Source organism: Bemisia tabaci, chromosome 5 (genome assembly GCF_918797505.1).
Source record: "Bemisia tabaci chromosome 5, PGI_BMITA_v3".
NCBI lineage: Eukaryota > Metazoa > Arthropoda > Insecta > Hemiptera > Aleyrodidae > Bemisia > Bemisia tabaci.
In genome coordinates, this window is record NC_092797.1 from 41,041,100 (window position 1) to 41,058,522 (window position 17,423).

General features: G+C 34.2%; 1 protein-coding gene across 1 annotated transcript; it reads right to left on the reverse strand.

The window, feature by feature from the left end:
• Nucleotides 1-365: 365 nt before the first annotated feature.
• Nucleotides 366-17,364, reverse strand: Pdi (protein disulfide isomerase). Its single transcript, XM_019056804.2, has 10 exons — nt 17,079-17,364; nt 13,323-13,520; nt 12,035-12,168; nt 11,090-11,227; nt 9,292-9,522; nt 8,543-8,743; nt 7,572-7,742; nt 5,949-6,077; nt 4,808-4,900; nt 366-3,847 (listed from the first exon to the last, which is right to left on the reverse strand). Exons 1-10 carry the CDS (start codon nt 17,227-17,229, stop codon nt 3,797-3,799), a joined length of 1,497 nt encoding a protein of 498 aa, XP_018912349.2. The 5' UTR covers nt 17,230-17,364; the 3' UTR covers nt 366-3,796.
• Nucleotides 17,365-17,423: the final 59 nt, after the last annotated feature.

Genomic DNA, 17,423 nt, shown 5'->3' on the forward strand with positions numbered 1-17,423 from the left:
TAGTAATTGTAAAGAAAATTCTTCCTAAATGTTATCTAAGTTTGATAGTTTTCATGACATTTTGAGTAAATTTCACAAAATATTCCTGCGGACCAATTATTGAAAGTTTAAAGCAGCCTGACAAAACAGTAAAATGCAATATACTGCATGGTAAAGAAAGGCCCATGTCTTGTCTTGTCATGCTGACTTACAATTAGTTTCATTAACGGGCCCGCTGATTAGATAAACACTTATGAGACAAGGCTTGCTCAGCTGTTGTACTGTGGAACTGAGCCTTGAGATGGCATAAAATAAAAAAAAAAAAAAAAAAAAAAAAAAAAAAAGAATCTTATCGATGGGTTAAAAATTGAGTCACCAGAGGCATGTGTGGGTGGAGTAGTTTATTAGAAAACAATAAATCTAGCATCGACTGTACACTAATTACATTGTGATTTCCTTAAAAAAGTATTAAAAAAAATAAATAATCGAACTAAATAAATAGAATTAGCTCCATACCTTATTAAAATAAGACTACTTTTTACAGGGAAGGAAAATAGACAAGAAAATTTTTTCATTGGGATTTCACAAATTCTTACTGATTTTCAAATCTGATTTCACAATTTCCTGCATCCCTTCGTAATGTTTCTCAATAAAACCCACATTTAATTTCGTTTGGACTTCCAAAGTGAATGAAAATATTCATTACAAGTATTCAGAGGAGAATAATATACTCTCAAGTGAAACAAACTGGTCTTGTGTATTGTCCTGCAAATGAGGAGGATTTAATATAAGGATAATTGGGCATACACTGACTCACATAAATTATTGTGCAATTTCAAGTAATGAAGAAGACTAAAAGAATTAGTGATGGTAAAGAGGAAAACAATACATTACATCTGCTACAAAAATTAAAGTCTCTGTGAGAGATGAGTATCCTTGCTCACGAAAAAACGTCATTATATGTCTAAACAAATAAATAACTTTCAATTGAAGGTCACATTTGATGATATTCTATATTAGACAGATGCACGATGAAATGAAATACAACATTACGAGACAATTAAGCACAAATTAAAAAACGAGAGAAGTTAGATTCCACACTCAGTCAATATGCACAGACTGCATCACACAGATTCAATTCAATGACAATAAACTAGCAGTATTTTTTTTTCTAGTTAGGAAAAGTACATAAAATTAAACAAATCAGAGGAGCCTGAGAGAATTGGCACTAAATTTATAGAGTCCTTAAAAATGAAAACAGGGAAAAGAGGAAATTCACTTTAGAAAGTTGTACCACAGAGAAGTTAGTTTAATGGAAGTCTGATGCTGCAACAAAAAGTATTGGAAAGAAAAAGGATAGAAATAAAAAACTGATCCAGTATTTGCGTTGCGATAAGAAGGATTCTTATTCAAAAAGTTTAGATGGATGTTCAAAAAAATTTAGAGCCACAGCAATACATTAAATATTATCATTATTACCATTAATTTTATGTCATCACAAGCGTCAGACACATTTCAGTGCTCCATTGATTATAAAGAAAGGTAAAGTGTTCTAGATATCTTAACATTCATCAAGATCACGACATTCTAACTTACGTACGAATAAAAATGCTTTAGGCACTTCCACTAAAATAAACCTCATCATGAAAAAGAATTATATCCATTATTGAGACTGAACTCTTTAAGAGCTGATGATCTGATTATCAACACACTAATAGATTTTGAGATTCCTCTTACTTGACCAAAGATGGCATCAAAACTACAAAAATCATGTGACAAAGTAAAGAGCAAACACAATTCCTAGCACATTGCGGCAGGGCAAGAATGAAGAATGTAAGTACTAATGCAAGTCACTGCTTTGCAAAAATCTTTTCATCTCTACAACATTCTCTCCAGTATATTGAAGTTGAATTCATATAGCTACGGTTAACCAGCAAATATTAGGAGAGAGCCTTTTTGTTACCTGTGAATTCATTGATCTACAAATGCGTAAATATAAATAACTTTGGAAACTTGTAATTAGAACCTCTTTGAATTGTTAATAAATAATAAAAATTGATCAAAAACTACTGGAAAACATGGTGAAATTCCCCTGAATCTGGTTCAGTATCATTCTAGTTGTAGAGAGTTGTATAGACTATGATAATTTCAGAACTTGAATGAAGCACCTTCATTTAACCCTTTTCAAATCAGTAAAAATTTAGAAGAGACAACCATTACTAAACCAATGATAAATACTGGCACAGTTGGAAGATGATGAATGATTCTTTCATAAAACTAAAAACCAAAAGGTCCGATTTCAGAGTCAAAGATTTGATAATCCTACATGATAAAGGAGGGGGCATAAAAATCAGCATAATTTCAGGAATGAATTATTAAAATTGAAAATTGAAAATGCAAAGCAAAAACTTAATATTAAACGAAACTAAAGTAAAGTGATGTGATTTGAAGAGTAAATCATAAATATTTCCGATGTTGATGCCATCATGGTACATTTCACATAAAAGAACTAAACTATACACTGAAATCAGAATTAGGGAACTACATACTAAGCACCGACTGATTCTCTCCAAGAGCACCACAACTTAAACATTCCAACGTTATTTTAAACATCAGTATTGCAATTTTTTTTGTTTCTGACCAATCGGAATAATGTAACTGACAGAAAAATTACTCTTCCAACAGGGTTATATCTTTAATTTCAAGAAGACGTCTAAACAAAAAGTTTTAGGGGGTTATTAAATAAATTTGGCCCTTAGAGTTTTTCACAGAAGATTTCTCTTTTCAGCACAAATTTTGATTAAAACGAAATTTATAAAACAAGGAAACAATCCACACTGCAAAAAAAGTACTTTCACACTTAAAGCATGAACACAAAAATTAATGCTTTTAACACTATTTTAGTGTTCGCAGATTTAAAGGGAAACAGTGTTGAAAATGAACAATACAATATACCTTATACTATGTTGAAAAGGTTGGCGACAAAACAGCTTTCTAAATAATGTAAGTCATGGTGCAAAGGGTTAAGATACTGTCGACTGCTCAAAAAACTAAAATTTAGGTTATTTCATGCTCCATCTGACAATGAAGAAATGACAGAACAGTAGATTCATTATGTGTGGTCTTCAAACAGAGAAGCTAATGGCTCTTTCAATGTCTTTTATCAAATATTACTTACAGCTAATAATTTAACTAAACATGATACACAGCTTTTCCTACTTTTTTAAGCTTCTCTCGATTTAATTCTCATAAGGAAAGTTTGTGAAATGTACCAGGCAATAAAATACGCACAATAAAACTTCATCATGATGTTTTCAACATTTTAAAATTAGTCCCTTCCAGGTACTCATAAAAATAATTAATACATGAGGAGCCAATTAACATTGCGAGAACGGACAATAGACTGGTCATTTAACAGCAAATGCATGAGGAGATCCAAATTAAACAGCAAATTGACACCGTGTACTAATCTAGGACTAGAGCGTGACTGAATGACTAACCTGATTTACAATTTCTCTTTAGACCACATCAAAAAAGAGATTAAAATTACTCAATATTCTTGTTGCCTTACAGAAATCTACCTTGTTATTAACCATAAAAATACTTTCACAGAAGAATTAAGGTCGATCGATTTGGATGAGGAAATTATATTAGAAAAGTTCGTTCAGGGGGTACTTCAGACTTACTAAAAATATTTACAGTAGGATTGTTTTAAAGATGAAAAAGTAAATTATCTGAAGATTTAACAAAAATAGATCCCACAGAAAACAATAATATCTCATGAAATTAAAACAGAAACGTATCACAACTCGACTTTTTACAATTCATCCTTCTTCGGCAGATCATCATCTTCATCTTCTTCCTCGGTCTGAAAAAATAAAAACACAAGACGCATGAGAAAAAATCGCAAACATGCATGAAAATCAATCAACTTTTGGAGTTGCAATACCTAAACGCTTGGAAAAGCCTGTTTTCTTCCATTCAAGTTCCTACAAGATTGGCTTGGAAATGTTGAGGCAGTGTGCCCATCAATAAAATGCACATGTTCAGAGGCTGAATTGAAGAACCTATGGTTGAAAAAATTGGACGCATCTACCTAAAAGAAACATCTCCCATGGCTTCCCTATGCCTGTAAATAGTGATTATTTTATAGCATAGAAAAAGATATATGTAAAATCAACAATACCTTCAGAACTTGCAGGACAGTATTTTTTCCTGTTTTTGGCTTATTGTTAAAGTTTTCATGGACTCGAGAAAAAATTATACGGCAGATTTTTATTCAGGGGGATTGAAACTTTAATCCTGGGCCCCAACAGAAAAGTGTTGTTTTTGACAGTGATATCCATGTTAATGAAAGACTGAGTTCTTTCAAAAAGGTATCCTCAGCAAATCAGCTTTTAAAAAAACACACTTCTGGAGGGTTGTCGAAGAATTTAGAAAATGAAATTCCCTGACATTTCCTAGATTTCTCTATCACATTTTGGTGGAATTCCCTGACAATTGAGGATATGCTAGATGTTTAAAAAGACATGATTTGAAGTAGTTTTCAGGCACAATTTGTTGTTTGAAACGTCAAACTTATTCTAGAAAGGAAGTACAGGTGACCTGACAATTTATCCCTAACATTTTCGTCATTATCCCTGACATTTCCAGGTTTTCCCTGACATTTCCAGGTTTTCCCTGACTTTTTAAAATTCCCTGACATTTCCCGGTATCCCTGACTGGGGCAACTCTGCATTTTGCCATAACTCATCAGAAAAAGACAAATCCAGATACAGTAACAGTGATCAATGAGCATGAAAATCAGTTTCAATAATTTCAAACTTACATCAGCGTCAGGAGCAGCTTGGCCATATTCTCCCTTGGTATCTAGGAACTTCGTAAGACCCTCCAGAGTTCTTTCACCATTGTATTCGATGATCTAAGGAAAGATAAATGAGACGATTAAATGTCTTGGAAACTTAATTGCAAACACTTGAAGGGGTTTTTTTATCGTTGCTTGAAAACCGCTGATTTAGAGGATATAAGGATGTGTGAGTGTAGTTTTTAACAGAGCACAGTGTTTCAGGATTTTCTTTTTTGTAGGTATGAAATATCTATTTAATCCATCTCAAGTTAGGGCTTGAGAGTAAGACACAGTTCCATTTACTTTGATACTTGAGTTACTTTTTGAGGCTTTAATTCCAACAAACACGATTGCTGAAAGCTGCCAGGTCCGCAGATAGGAGTGGATTTGAAAAAAAAAAAAAAAAAAAAAAAAAAAAAAAATTGTTGCTTGAATTCCACAACAATCAAGGGTACAGGAACTTTTTGACCAAGCAACAGGTTGAGTGCAAAAATCGAAAGGTTCTGGAAAACAGGTTTTAAACATGAAAATGCTGAAATGCATTCCTGTGGAGATGCTATGAAAAGGAGTCTTGAAAATAGGAAGGCCCAGCCATGTTGGCATGAAAATTGCAAAACCGCGGCAACTCGTAAATAAAAAGAGAAAATAATAAAGGAGAAAAAGTCATAATTTTGAAAAATTAGAAGACGGAAGAGTCTCTTAAAATGGGAAGGCTGTTTTGAAAAACCAGAAAGTTATGAATTTTTTACAATCCTGGGGACAAAAATTTAGTATAAAGGGCTATCAAGTAAGTTACTGCTTTGCATGATGTTGGAGTGACTTAAATCAGGATAAAACATCCGAGCCAGCAAGCAAATTCTTTCGGACAATATCGTTTGCTTGTACGACTGTAAGACTTACGAAAAAGGACACAACACGTAACTCAGCAGTCAATCTTACTCTCCTTCTTTTAATAAAAAATATTCTGTTCATTAGAAGTTTGTGGACCAATTTAAAGTGAGTAAACCTGCTAGGAAACCAAGTTGACTGATTTACAGTATGTTTGCTTGAAAGTATTTGAAGACCCTTTCTTTCATTTTTTTTAAAAAAAAAAAAAAAAAATTTGAATAATGCAATTAGTTACCTTGTTGTCGCCCGCCATGTACAATTTGAGAGTTGGGAAACTACTGATCTTGGTATGCTCCAGCTCGTTGAGAGTTGAGTCAATCTTAGCAATGACGATGTCTTCCTTGTCTTTGAAGCTTTCAGCCAACTGCGAAGCAATAAAAACATTTAATATATTACCACAAGAATGAAAATACTGACTAATATTAGCAAAATAGGGTGTAATATCTGTGTAGCTATCCACAAAAGTTGGAAAATAGAGCTTTCGAAATTGATTGATTAAGGTGAATCCAGGGTTTGATTAGGGATAATTCACGATCAGAGATAGCCACCAGTAACCGCTGAGAATATCACTTTCCCTCGACGATTACTGAAATTATATTGTTCAAATTACAAAAAGCAGATCCACAAGATGTAGATTATTCTTTGCTTGATTTTTCCAGCCAAAAATATTAGCAATTAGAATTACAAGCGCAGAGAAAGTACGGCTGAAACTTGCAGCTCAGCGGCGGCGGCCGAGCACGCAACCGAATCCCTTATGTCCTGTCTCTCTCTCTCCCATTGCCGCAATGGGAATTACTTTCCGCCGTAGTTACGACTTTATTTTTGGGAATTTTGAGAAGATTTTTTAACTGAGTGTTCCTCAAGTATGTTACTACATCCCCTGGATCCCCAATCTTGAATAAGTATTACGGTTTTTATTATTTTGGCAAATATATACAGCTATTCTGAGCAGCGCGACGTGGTGGCCAAATCGCGAAGTTCTAAGCCTGGATTCACCTTAAGAGATTTTATAGAAAGAAAAGTTGCGGAGAGTTTTAAGACTAATGTAAGATTGGTATTTTGAGGATAAAAAATAAAATATCTGGACTGAAATTAACAGAATGGAAAGAAGTAAATTGGTAAAATGGGAATAAAACTTATTTGTAAAATAAATCTATGAAAATTGTAAAACATCAAAAAAGTTGATTCCTTCCTGCTAAACTCAATCCATATAAAGTCTAAATAATACTGATATTTTATTAAATGAAAAAAAAAAAAGAAATTTTATCAAATTTATATTTTATCATTTGAGAGAGCCAAATATGCCCAAGGAAAAAGGTAAAGCACGCAAAAAATATCACTTATAGAGGCGGAATGGAAAGTTGCTTTCACAGAGATGAAATAATTTATCGACGATTAATTTGACCATGAAAATGTTCCGATTCCTACTTTAATGATTAAAGCTGATAATCAGGGTGCTATAACTGCCCGACCATGCAAACAGCCTGGTTGCATGGAATGGGGGAACTCCAGAACCCCTGTGAGAACGAGAATAAAAGAAGGGACCCAAACAGATGAGGAAAGGAATAATTGGGGGAATCCTGTCAGATTTTTCTTTAATTTACATTTTTCCAACGCTTTAGCAGTTGAAAAGTCTGATTTTTGGGGTAAGTCCCCCCCCCCCGGAGAAAAGCGATCAAAAATTTTCATCAAAAATGGGGGAGGGCCAGTTGACTTCAGAGGGCGACTTAGAATTTCTAAACCCCTGCTGATTAAAAGCCCATATCTAATCTTGAAGGAGTGAAAAATCAAGCAATCGCCATTTTATGAGATTGAAAAAAGATTTTAACAGTAAATTGTAATACACAGTAACACTTACTTTTTCATAAACTGGAGCTAACTGTTTGCAATGACCGCACCATGGAGCATAGAATTCTACAAGGACTGTCTTTGACTTATCAAAAGCAACATCATCAAAGTTACTGGCTACTAGAACTTTAACTGGGTTCTTGTCCCAATCCTCAGGCAGATCTTGCGATAACAAGTGTTGCTAGGAGAAAAAATAACAATAACATAGATTAATTCTTGTGAATACTAAAAGAAAGAGTATTGCATACATAATATATCGACGGTGAAACTACCAAACCACGTATCTCGTTTGCGGTGTTTAAAAATCTACGCTCGCATTTTATTTTTTTGAAGTAGACCAAATCAATATCATTCCTTGAAATTTTCACAGAATTTTCTCCGCACGAAGAGGAAAAATCACAGAAATTTTCAAGACTGGACGTTAAGTAGTTTTTCATTTAAAAAATAAAGTATGACAGGAAGTCTGCGACGTCGCAAACCGAGATACGTGGTTTGGTAGTTTCACCGTCGATATGTAATACTGACGATGTGGCTTAAATTTTTCCTCACTCAGGTTTTCACCTCAACCATGAAGAAATTTTAGCTGATTCTCACCCACATTTTTCAACTCAACAACAAAGAGATCAATACATATGTATATTTGTAATGTAACTGAAGAGCACATTTGTTTAACAACTGGTGAACAGCGAGAAGACAGACAACAGGATTCTGACATGTGCTCTAAACTTATTGAAAATTTAAAAATTGAGGCTGAGAATTTCATTTTCTTTCAAATAAAATACTGTGGCTAAAAAGGAGTGAAAAACATAGACTTGAATTTTGTGAAGATGAGGGTTTGTGTATGATGTTCATAAGGCAAAAAGATGCTGGAGAAAATTTCAAACTGGCAAATAAGAGCATTTAAAATTTTGAGAGAAAAAATGAAACTGTACAATGTATTTAATTGTAAAACAAAAAATATCTCATTAAATTAGAGCTTACTTTCAGATTTCCAGCTACGAATTCAGAAACGAAGAATCGGATGTTTTCCTCGGTGAGATCTGGCTTAGCGGGTTTGTATTTGGACATGTCGTCTTCTAATTTGATGACTCTCATGGTTGGAACTTCGTCAGGCTTCATACCGAAGAACTCAAGGATTCTTTGATGGTCTTCATCATCAGCATTGATTGAAACGAACAGAACCTGAAAGCAGAAAAAAAAATAAACGATAAAAAAATTAGAAAAAATGTCAACAGTTGTGATGATTTTGGTTGATTACACATGGAATGATCGGTGTACAAAATGTTAAAAATCTAACTTTTTAGTTTATTTCAAAGTTTTACTGAATGTTTTTGGCAGAAACTAATTACAGAAGTAAATGGAAAGCAGAGTAGGTTTAAATTGTGCGCTCACTATTGTAGTGTTTTCTCATCAATAATTTGGAAACAATAAAATGAATACAACCAAAATTATCTAGCCATCTACTTAGGAAATAAGACACTGGGGCTCAGCATTGACAATCATTGATTCGAATCTCCTGACAACAGAAGAAACCAAAGTGGGTCCATTTTTAACTCAAAATTTGCAGCTACGGACACACATATAATGATAAAATATTACTCGTATGAACGTATTTGACAAAGTAAACTCAAGCTTTTTGAGGCAGCAAAACAAAAGCACCCCATAGAGCACAGTGATCAACGATGAGCTTCGATATTATTACAGACAAAAGGTAAATAAAATGAACCTACCTGTCCTTTGAATTGAGGAGCGACTTTTTCAGCAGCTTTAACGTGAGTATCGTAGTGGCCAGCTTTCTTTGACAAGAAGAGGAGCAAGTGGCTCTTGATGTCACCTCCGAATATTTTCTGGGCAGTTTCATGGTTGAATTCAACGACAGATGGCAAACCTTGGGTGGCAATGAATTTCTTAATGGTTTCAACGGAGTATTCTTCCTCGAAATCATTCCTGCCTTCGTCAAACTGGAACCAAAAAACAATGAGTTGATAATTTAAGATAAAAATATATTTTAATGGAAACTCATCTGAATTCAAGGGGGAGTACAAAAAAAATTACAACTAGGTAATCAAATGCTTATTTTTTCATTGGGTGTCAGTTACAAATACAAAAATAGTTGGCAATTTTATTATTATTTTCTCTCATACGTATTTTGAACCCTCATTCTGAGAGGATGTTCAAAGATCAGTCCAAGCATCCCTTAAAAATTAATGACAGGAGCATGGTTGGCTTGATTTACTGTTCCCCCTTTATCGACACTAGTAAAAGAATGACTCCTCCCCTTTGCGTACCCAACATGATATATGGACAGTCCTCTTAAGACTAATGTATGGGAGGGTTCTTTGACTTTTCACAGAAATTAACATGACAACAAGAAAACAGTATGAGAATGCTAGTTATAATAGTGGATAAGAAAATATCTGAGTAAGAATTAGGGAGAAATACTGACATTTGAGCGGGACTGATAGTAGTATCCAAAAAAGGGGAGCATAAGATGAGATTTCGAAGTGACTTCTGAAACTAAGGATGACCCCAGAAACACAGAAAGCCAGTCTTATCAGTAAGTGTATTATAGCTTAACACACACGAAGATAAAATAAAAAATATAGAGTTCTTTCAATTTAAACTTAGCTTAAAATTTGCATTGTCATTCCAACATGGAGTAGAAACGAGAAGGATTTCAAAATGTTGCAAAATTTATGAAAGGAAATTTTCAGGATGAAAGGAGAATTTACAGAGTGCAGAGACAAAAAAGGATCAAATGACCAGGAAAATGGAATGGAGAGAGGTTCAGAACAAATTTCAAATGGTGAGTTCAATAAAACTTCTTTACTGCAACAAAAGCAAAGAGATAAAATGCAAACTTACAGAATAACTTGAACATAAAAGGATCTTGGCACAGGTTAGAACTAAGTTAGGTTTCTACTTCCCAGATTACTACACAAGTTGTTTTTTTTCTTCTTTTTTTTTTTCTTTTTTTTCTTTTTTTTTTGCCAGTGCAGATTTTTTATCGCTGTCAAACTTGGTGGGTTTTAACCCCCAAAGATTGATATCAAATTTTTCGAGTTACACAAACAACGGAAGAATTTCTCTGATGACATCTTATCTTACAAAACTTAAAACAAATGTACTTAACCAGATTTAAAATGACCAAAATATGCAAGTGCATACCACTGATTGGTAGTAGCCACCAATTTTAAGTTAAGGATTAAAAACTCATCCGAGGGCCAGACAAGTTATTTAGGAAATCCGATTTCATTTCTGTTTAGTACTTTCTCACCACTTAAAATTTTGTATTAAGGTAGGGAAAAAGATTTACATAATGCAGGAGATCAGGGTAGGTAAGAAAATAATCACAATTAGGTACAAATATTAAAAAGGAGGAAAAGGCTTAGGGCAGGAAGGAAAATTATTTTGTTTGTCATTTCCTTTGGTAAATAGAATATTACTGTTTTTATAGGCAGCATACCCACACCAGACCATGAGGAGACTCACTTCGAAAAGAAAAAGAAACAAAATATTATAACCTACCTTCTTGAACAAGACAATTTTGTCTGATTCGACCTTGTGTTCAGAGAAAACGCTGTCGTCAGCGGTGATGGCAAAGGGATGACTGTCGATGAGACTGGCAGCAGACAAGAATACTTTCGCATTTTCACTTTCAGCATCCTAGAGGAGGAAAAAAAAACAAGAAACAAATTAAGAATTAATTGTGAGAGCAACCAAGTGGAATAAAAACAAGACCAATCATTCGGTGTTTGAACCCTTCTATCCTTCAGATTTCAAAAGATATTATGGAGTTACCTGCAGATTCATTTATCATGTAGAATATGTAGAAATGCAGGTCACATAAAGGTTTTGATTGTGAGAATTTTTCAAACAAGATTCTGCGGGAAAATTTTGCGAGTAGTTTTCACGATTTAGCAAATAAAGTTTGTGAATGCTGAGTATCTTGCATTCAACTTCTGCATATTCTAAAATCTCTGAATACTGAAAACTGAAAAAGGAAAGATTTTGAGTACAATTTTTTAAAGTAGCAGGGTTGCCACAGAATATAGCAAATGAATGACATTTCCCTGACACATTTTGATTAAATTCCTTGACAATTGAAGATAATACGCCAGATGGTTAAAAATACATAATTTGAAATAGCTTTCAGGCAAATTTGTTAGTTGGAACATTATAGCAATTCTAGAAAGAAAATAACGGTGAATTAACAATTTTTCCCTGACACTTTTGTCATTTTCCCCAAAATTTCCAGGTTTCCCCTGACTTCTTTCAATTCTCTGACAATTTCCTGACAGTAGCAACCCTGAGTCAGCAAACCATCAGATCATATTTAAGTTTCCAAAAGACTTCTTGGTAAATAGCATCGACAGTGAAAAATGAAAAAAATGTAAACAAGCTGGCCATCTGTACCATTCATTGAGAGAAACTGCAAAGAACAGATCATGAATTGAAAAAGATCAGCCTTACCTTGAAGAATCCAACGATAGACACATCATGAGCATCAATAAATTCTTTGGCGTCAGAGACTGATTTGAGTTCGGTGGCAGGAGGTCCAGTCTTCTTCTTGAGCCAGCTGATGATCTGATCGGCTTGTCGGCCTCCTAAAATGTGAGGGTACAGAGTTATTGATCATGAATAATATTCAAAGAAGATACGGCAAGTTCCGTAGATTGGTTGATAAAATGGACGGATTTAATAAAAAACTGCCTGACTGCATTTCATGTTGCCTAGTTTTCTCTCACAGGTTCTCAAGTTACAGAGACCTGAATTACTAAATGCTTTTAAACTTTCTGTGCATTTACCCTTGAATATGAAAAAAAAAAAAAAAACTCATAAAATTTCAAATTTCAGTGTTGCTTAGTTTTCTAGGTATTTAAGAAATAAAAATTCAGCGAGAATTAGGCAACGTCTGATGTAGTTAGGCTGATTCATACAAAATCCATTCAAATAATCCATGTCTAATTTCAATCCAAAGGAATTATAAATTTATACCTAACTTTTGTTATTTTACCTGTTCAGCTGAAGTGCTGATAAAATTGCTCCTTCTTCACACCGAGTAAAAGTGAAAAAGCTGAAGCAATGGTTAAACTTGAATACCCCTATCTCCATTTACAAAGTCACAAATAACCCATCAGTTTTTACTTTACTTAACAAGAACTTCTGAGAATTTAGCAAAAGCTGAGGAATCTGAATGTTGAAAGTGACTAGTCACATTCTATTTTATTGTATGCAAGAATTCCTTGATATTTACACAGAATTATTCATTATTTTTCAAAGATTAAGATGATCCCCAAAAAACTTCATCACGTATGAAACGAGCAAAAGTTATATTTTTCAAAAATAAAAGAGCTTCAGCTCTTGTGTGTGTTTCGAAACACTGCGATAGATATTCTCAGTTTTATAGGTTCATCATTAATACTTCTGTGAGGACATACCAGTGAGAATGAAAACAAACCCCCTTAGAAAAATGGAAATGTTCAAGAGACACAAAAACCTGCCCAGTAGGTGAAAAAGTTGACCAAAGAAAAAGCTTTTTCATGTCAAAATACAAGTGCTGTAGGACACTTTGAAGGCTCAAGTTGACATAGATGTGCCATCTTCAATGGCTTTTATAAAAATTGAGAATCTTTAATGAAAAAGCATTTTTAAGTTTCTGAGTTGGTGTGTTTTCATTCTCCTAAATTCATATATAATGAATAGTTGCACTGCAATGGTTTGACAAATGGTTCGTAACAGAAAAGAAAAAAATACAAACCTGAGTAATCCACAGCGTTTTCTTTGATGAAGAATTTAAGCGTTGGGAAACCTTTCACATCGTGCTGCTCGGCCAGTTCAGTCTCAATCGTTGCATCAACTTTAGCAAGCTTGATGTTGGATTTTTCATCAGCGAGCACAGTTGCAGCCTTAGCATACTGGGGTGCTAGTTCTTTACAATGGCCACACCATGGTGCAACTGCAACAAAAACATTGATTAGGAGAAAAAAATATTGAGCTATTATTCTTAAATTAATAGTTGATTAAATACTAAAGTGAAGTTTTAATGACAAAAAGTAATTTCACATCGTACTTCTGACCACCATCTTGGCATCTTAACACACTATTCAGTAAAATTAAAGGTATTTCTAGAAAAGAAGGGCCTCTTCGATTTCAATCAGTCTTACAGTTTGAGAATGAGCAGGAATAAAATGCGTGCAGATTACAATTTGTATTTTAACTTTTAATTTTTTTGTAGTTCCTGACTTTCAAACAACCTGTAGCACACTAATTCTACTGTACCTACTGACAAGGATACAGTGTCAAAATCTCCTTAGGATTTTTCTGAAATTTGAACGAAATCCTCCTATAATGATTTGAATGGAAAAAACTGGCAACAACACTAGAAAAAGTTTCTTGCACCAAAATTTCATGCTTCAAAAGGTTCCAGGGTGTGAAATTCGTTTTAGCGGTTGAGCTTAGGACATACCCCATATTTAAAATGAGTGTTCAAATAAAATTTTAAAAAAAAGTCTGGGCCCGATCATTTTCAGGGCTGCACTGTGCAAAGATTCAAATGGGTGCAAATCTGCATGTAGAACAGTCGATGTGTAATTGCAATAAAAGAGACTGTGGGATTACTTAATAGGTAATTAGCAGTGACAGATGAGATACTCAGGCCAGCACTGTGATTACTCAACTGATTACCTGACAAGGTGCTGTCACCTATCTGCACATACATGTGACTGTCTAGAGGCGCACGATCATACACACTTGCAAAAAACAGAAATTGCAGGCATACATTTGATACAAAAATGAATTTACTGGGGTAGAGTAAGAAACCACTAATGCTCACATTTAATTAGATCATTAGAATTTGGGTGGAATTTTGAGTATCTTGTATTTAAAAAGGATATTGGATCCATGATTTTATGAGAACTGAGAAAGTGATGGGTGAATTGATGTTCATATGGTAGGATCATCCATTAACCAGATGATTGGCAATTAAAAATAAGAAACCTCCTTGGTGAAACACTATTACTACAAAAAACACAAATAAAGCTTTGGATTTTGATGCCGAATATGGTTTTAATGTTTTACAAGTACCTGCTTCCCCCCCCCCCCCCATTAGTTTTCCTTGAAAATATATTTGAAATTATCTTCTTCACAATCAGTTATCATGAATTCCTTAAAATAACTGACCACTGAGATGGCTCGGAGATCTTTTAAGAGCAATGAGCCATCCCCCTTCTCCATTCTCCTGGATAAAACTCGATAGAATTTTCAGGTATTATTAGAGTATGACACAGACAAGAGTACACCCTCATGCATGTTGTTTTTTGTAAAGTTGAGGGAAGTAAGAAGAGGAACAAAATATAAGAAACAAACATTGATGATGAGTTGATTCCAGTAAGCAACAAAAATACTTATGCTCCTCAAAGATTAACATGTAAAAATACAATAAAAAACAATTTAAAAAGGGAGTAACAAGGCTAAAAGTTCACACACAAGACCAAAACGTTTCGGCTGAAAATTTAGCTGAAACGTTTTGGCCTTGTGTGTGAACTTTTAGCCTTATTACCCCATTTTTAAATTGTTTTTCATTGTAAATCTTGTCCTGGGCTGCAGAGCATCTATCATGTATCATGCATATCTCATGTAAAAATAGTATACTTCATTAACCTCTGAAGATTTCTTAAATCAAAGCATAAAACTTTTTGATGTATTTGTTATTACTTCTTTTTTTAGGAACAGAGCACAGCACAGCACAGCCACTGAGAAGGGAGGTCTTAGTCACAAAGATGGATCACAAACGATGTATAAAAAAAACCCTTGAGTTAAACTTAATTGTTTAACCAATCAGCTAAGACTAAAATACCATAATGCAAGAGCCTTTCTCTTCAGGCTAAACTATTTTACACAAGAAATTCATTTCTAAGGGAAATCGTTTACGAACATTGTAGAATATTGCTCCATGGGGTTTTTTTCTACATAATTGGGTAAATTAAATCTTATAATCTCAGGAATGTAAGCTACATCTACGGATGCAGAAAATTCTCCAGTACAAGCAAACTCAAACTTGCATGTGATATGGGGTGGGCAATCAAAGAGCTATTTAGAACATTTTTCGATGGATTTTTTTTTTTTTTTTTTTGTGTGTGCAGAAATTGAAAATAAGAACAGAGCTACCTGATCTGTTAACATTTTTGCTGAACATATACTTTGTGCATTCTTGGGCAGTGAGGAAATTCTTTAGGAGAGCCAATTTCGAGCATTCAATTGCGATTGAATTTTGTTCTGAAGAACTTCCTGCACCCCTGGCTACATCCTTCTGCAAGTATCTTGGAAAATTATGGGTTCAAATTTAAGAGGGTAGACATAAGAACTTCAGATTCCACGAAAAATTAGGTTGTTAGGTATAAAAAAAGAAGTATCAAATCTGTAAGGGATTATTCGGGACTAATTTCTTTGCTTCTTCACTCAAGATTTCAGTGGTTATTTTGCCTGAATTCTCTCATACTTTCTTTGGTATGCTATGACTGGCAGGTCAATGAAAAAGTTAGCTACATAGTACATTTGAGTGGATTTGGTCAGAATCAGCCTTACTACATGTTGCATTGTCTAGTTAATTCTTTTGTGGTAATTCTTTAGCAGAAAATTGGCAAATGTAACACATTGAAACTTTCCAAATATTTTCTCTGGAGTGTAAAGAATATGCTCACAAAATTAAAAATTAGAATGTTGCTTGTGTATCTACTAAAGGAAAAAGGCAACAATTTAGTCGCGCTGATTCTCACTAAATTTGTCCTTTTAAATGTGTTGAAATAATCATTCTACACTACAAGATAAACTTCAAACAGGTCCTTGATAAGATTCTATCCTCGTTGAAGTCAGACTTCATTTCAACTTACTGTACATTCCACAAGAGACAGAAAATTATCCATCCTGATAAGTACAGAATAATTAAGATAATATATCTATTACATACCACGCTTTGATGGACAACTTAGAAATTGAAAGTTAAGAGGAAATAACCTACTGAACAAGGAATTTCGATCTGCTTTACCTACTTCTTTCCTGACCTGCTAGACTGGATGTTTATGTTCCTCTAACATGGCGAATGTGACTGACCACACTTTTTAGGGCAAGATTAGTGATTATGGATGAGCATGTGAGAGTATGCATATAATAATAAGATGCTAAAATCTGGGTACAGATTGCAGGACATGCCTGGATCTTTGCCTCATGTAGACTTAGCTAAACGCAGTAAGTACAAACGTCGATCAATAGAAGTGGTGAATGAGAATTCACTACAATACAAATGGAAACAGCTGAGTTTAAGAGGGTGATAAGAACTATGAGTATAAGAAAAATCCAGCGCATTTAAGTAGGGCCCCTCCAAGAAAATTCTCTGACGAAGCGAAGACAGCCAGCGGTCGGAAGATGAGGTTGAGGTTAAGAAAACCAATAGAGCTCATGGAAATAATCACAGGTAAGCTGAAATATGCAATTATGATGGAAAAGGGAGGATACTTACAAAATTCTACCAGAATAAATTCATTATTAGCTAGTGCTGATTGGAAATTGCCTTTGTTCAAGACTAACACATTTTCCTCAGTTTTGATCTCCTCTTCTGCAAATGCGACCGCAAATACAAGGGCTAAAAGATACATTTTAAAGTTCAACATGATTAAAAACTTAGCACCACAACCTGTGAGATGATTTTTAACTTGTTACCGGGGAGCAGAACACCGACAAGCCTAAACTAACTGTACTAAATACAATACACGTTCTTTTGGGATAACTTTCCGCTGTGAGATGTTATATTTTGGTGACGTAAACATAAAAATACATTATTTATCTCGTGTTGGGCTGTGATTGG

Bases quoted from the DNA above. Each gene is read 5' to 3' on its own strand.
- Pdi (XM_019056804.2), bottom strand. From the start codon at position 17,229: ATGTTGAACTTTAAAATGTATCTTTTAGCCCTTGTATTTGCGGTCGCA. The intron at 12,169-13,322 runs GTTTGTATTTTT...CTCACATTTTAG, and splicing joins AAACGCTGTGGATTACTCAG to GAGGCCGACAAGCCGATCAG. The intron at 8,744-9,291 runs GTAGGTTCATTT...TTCTGCTTTCAG, and splicing joins CTCCTCAATTCAAAGGACAG to GTTCTGTTCGTTTCAATCAA.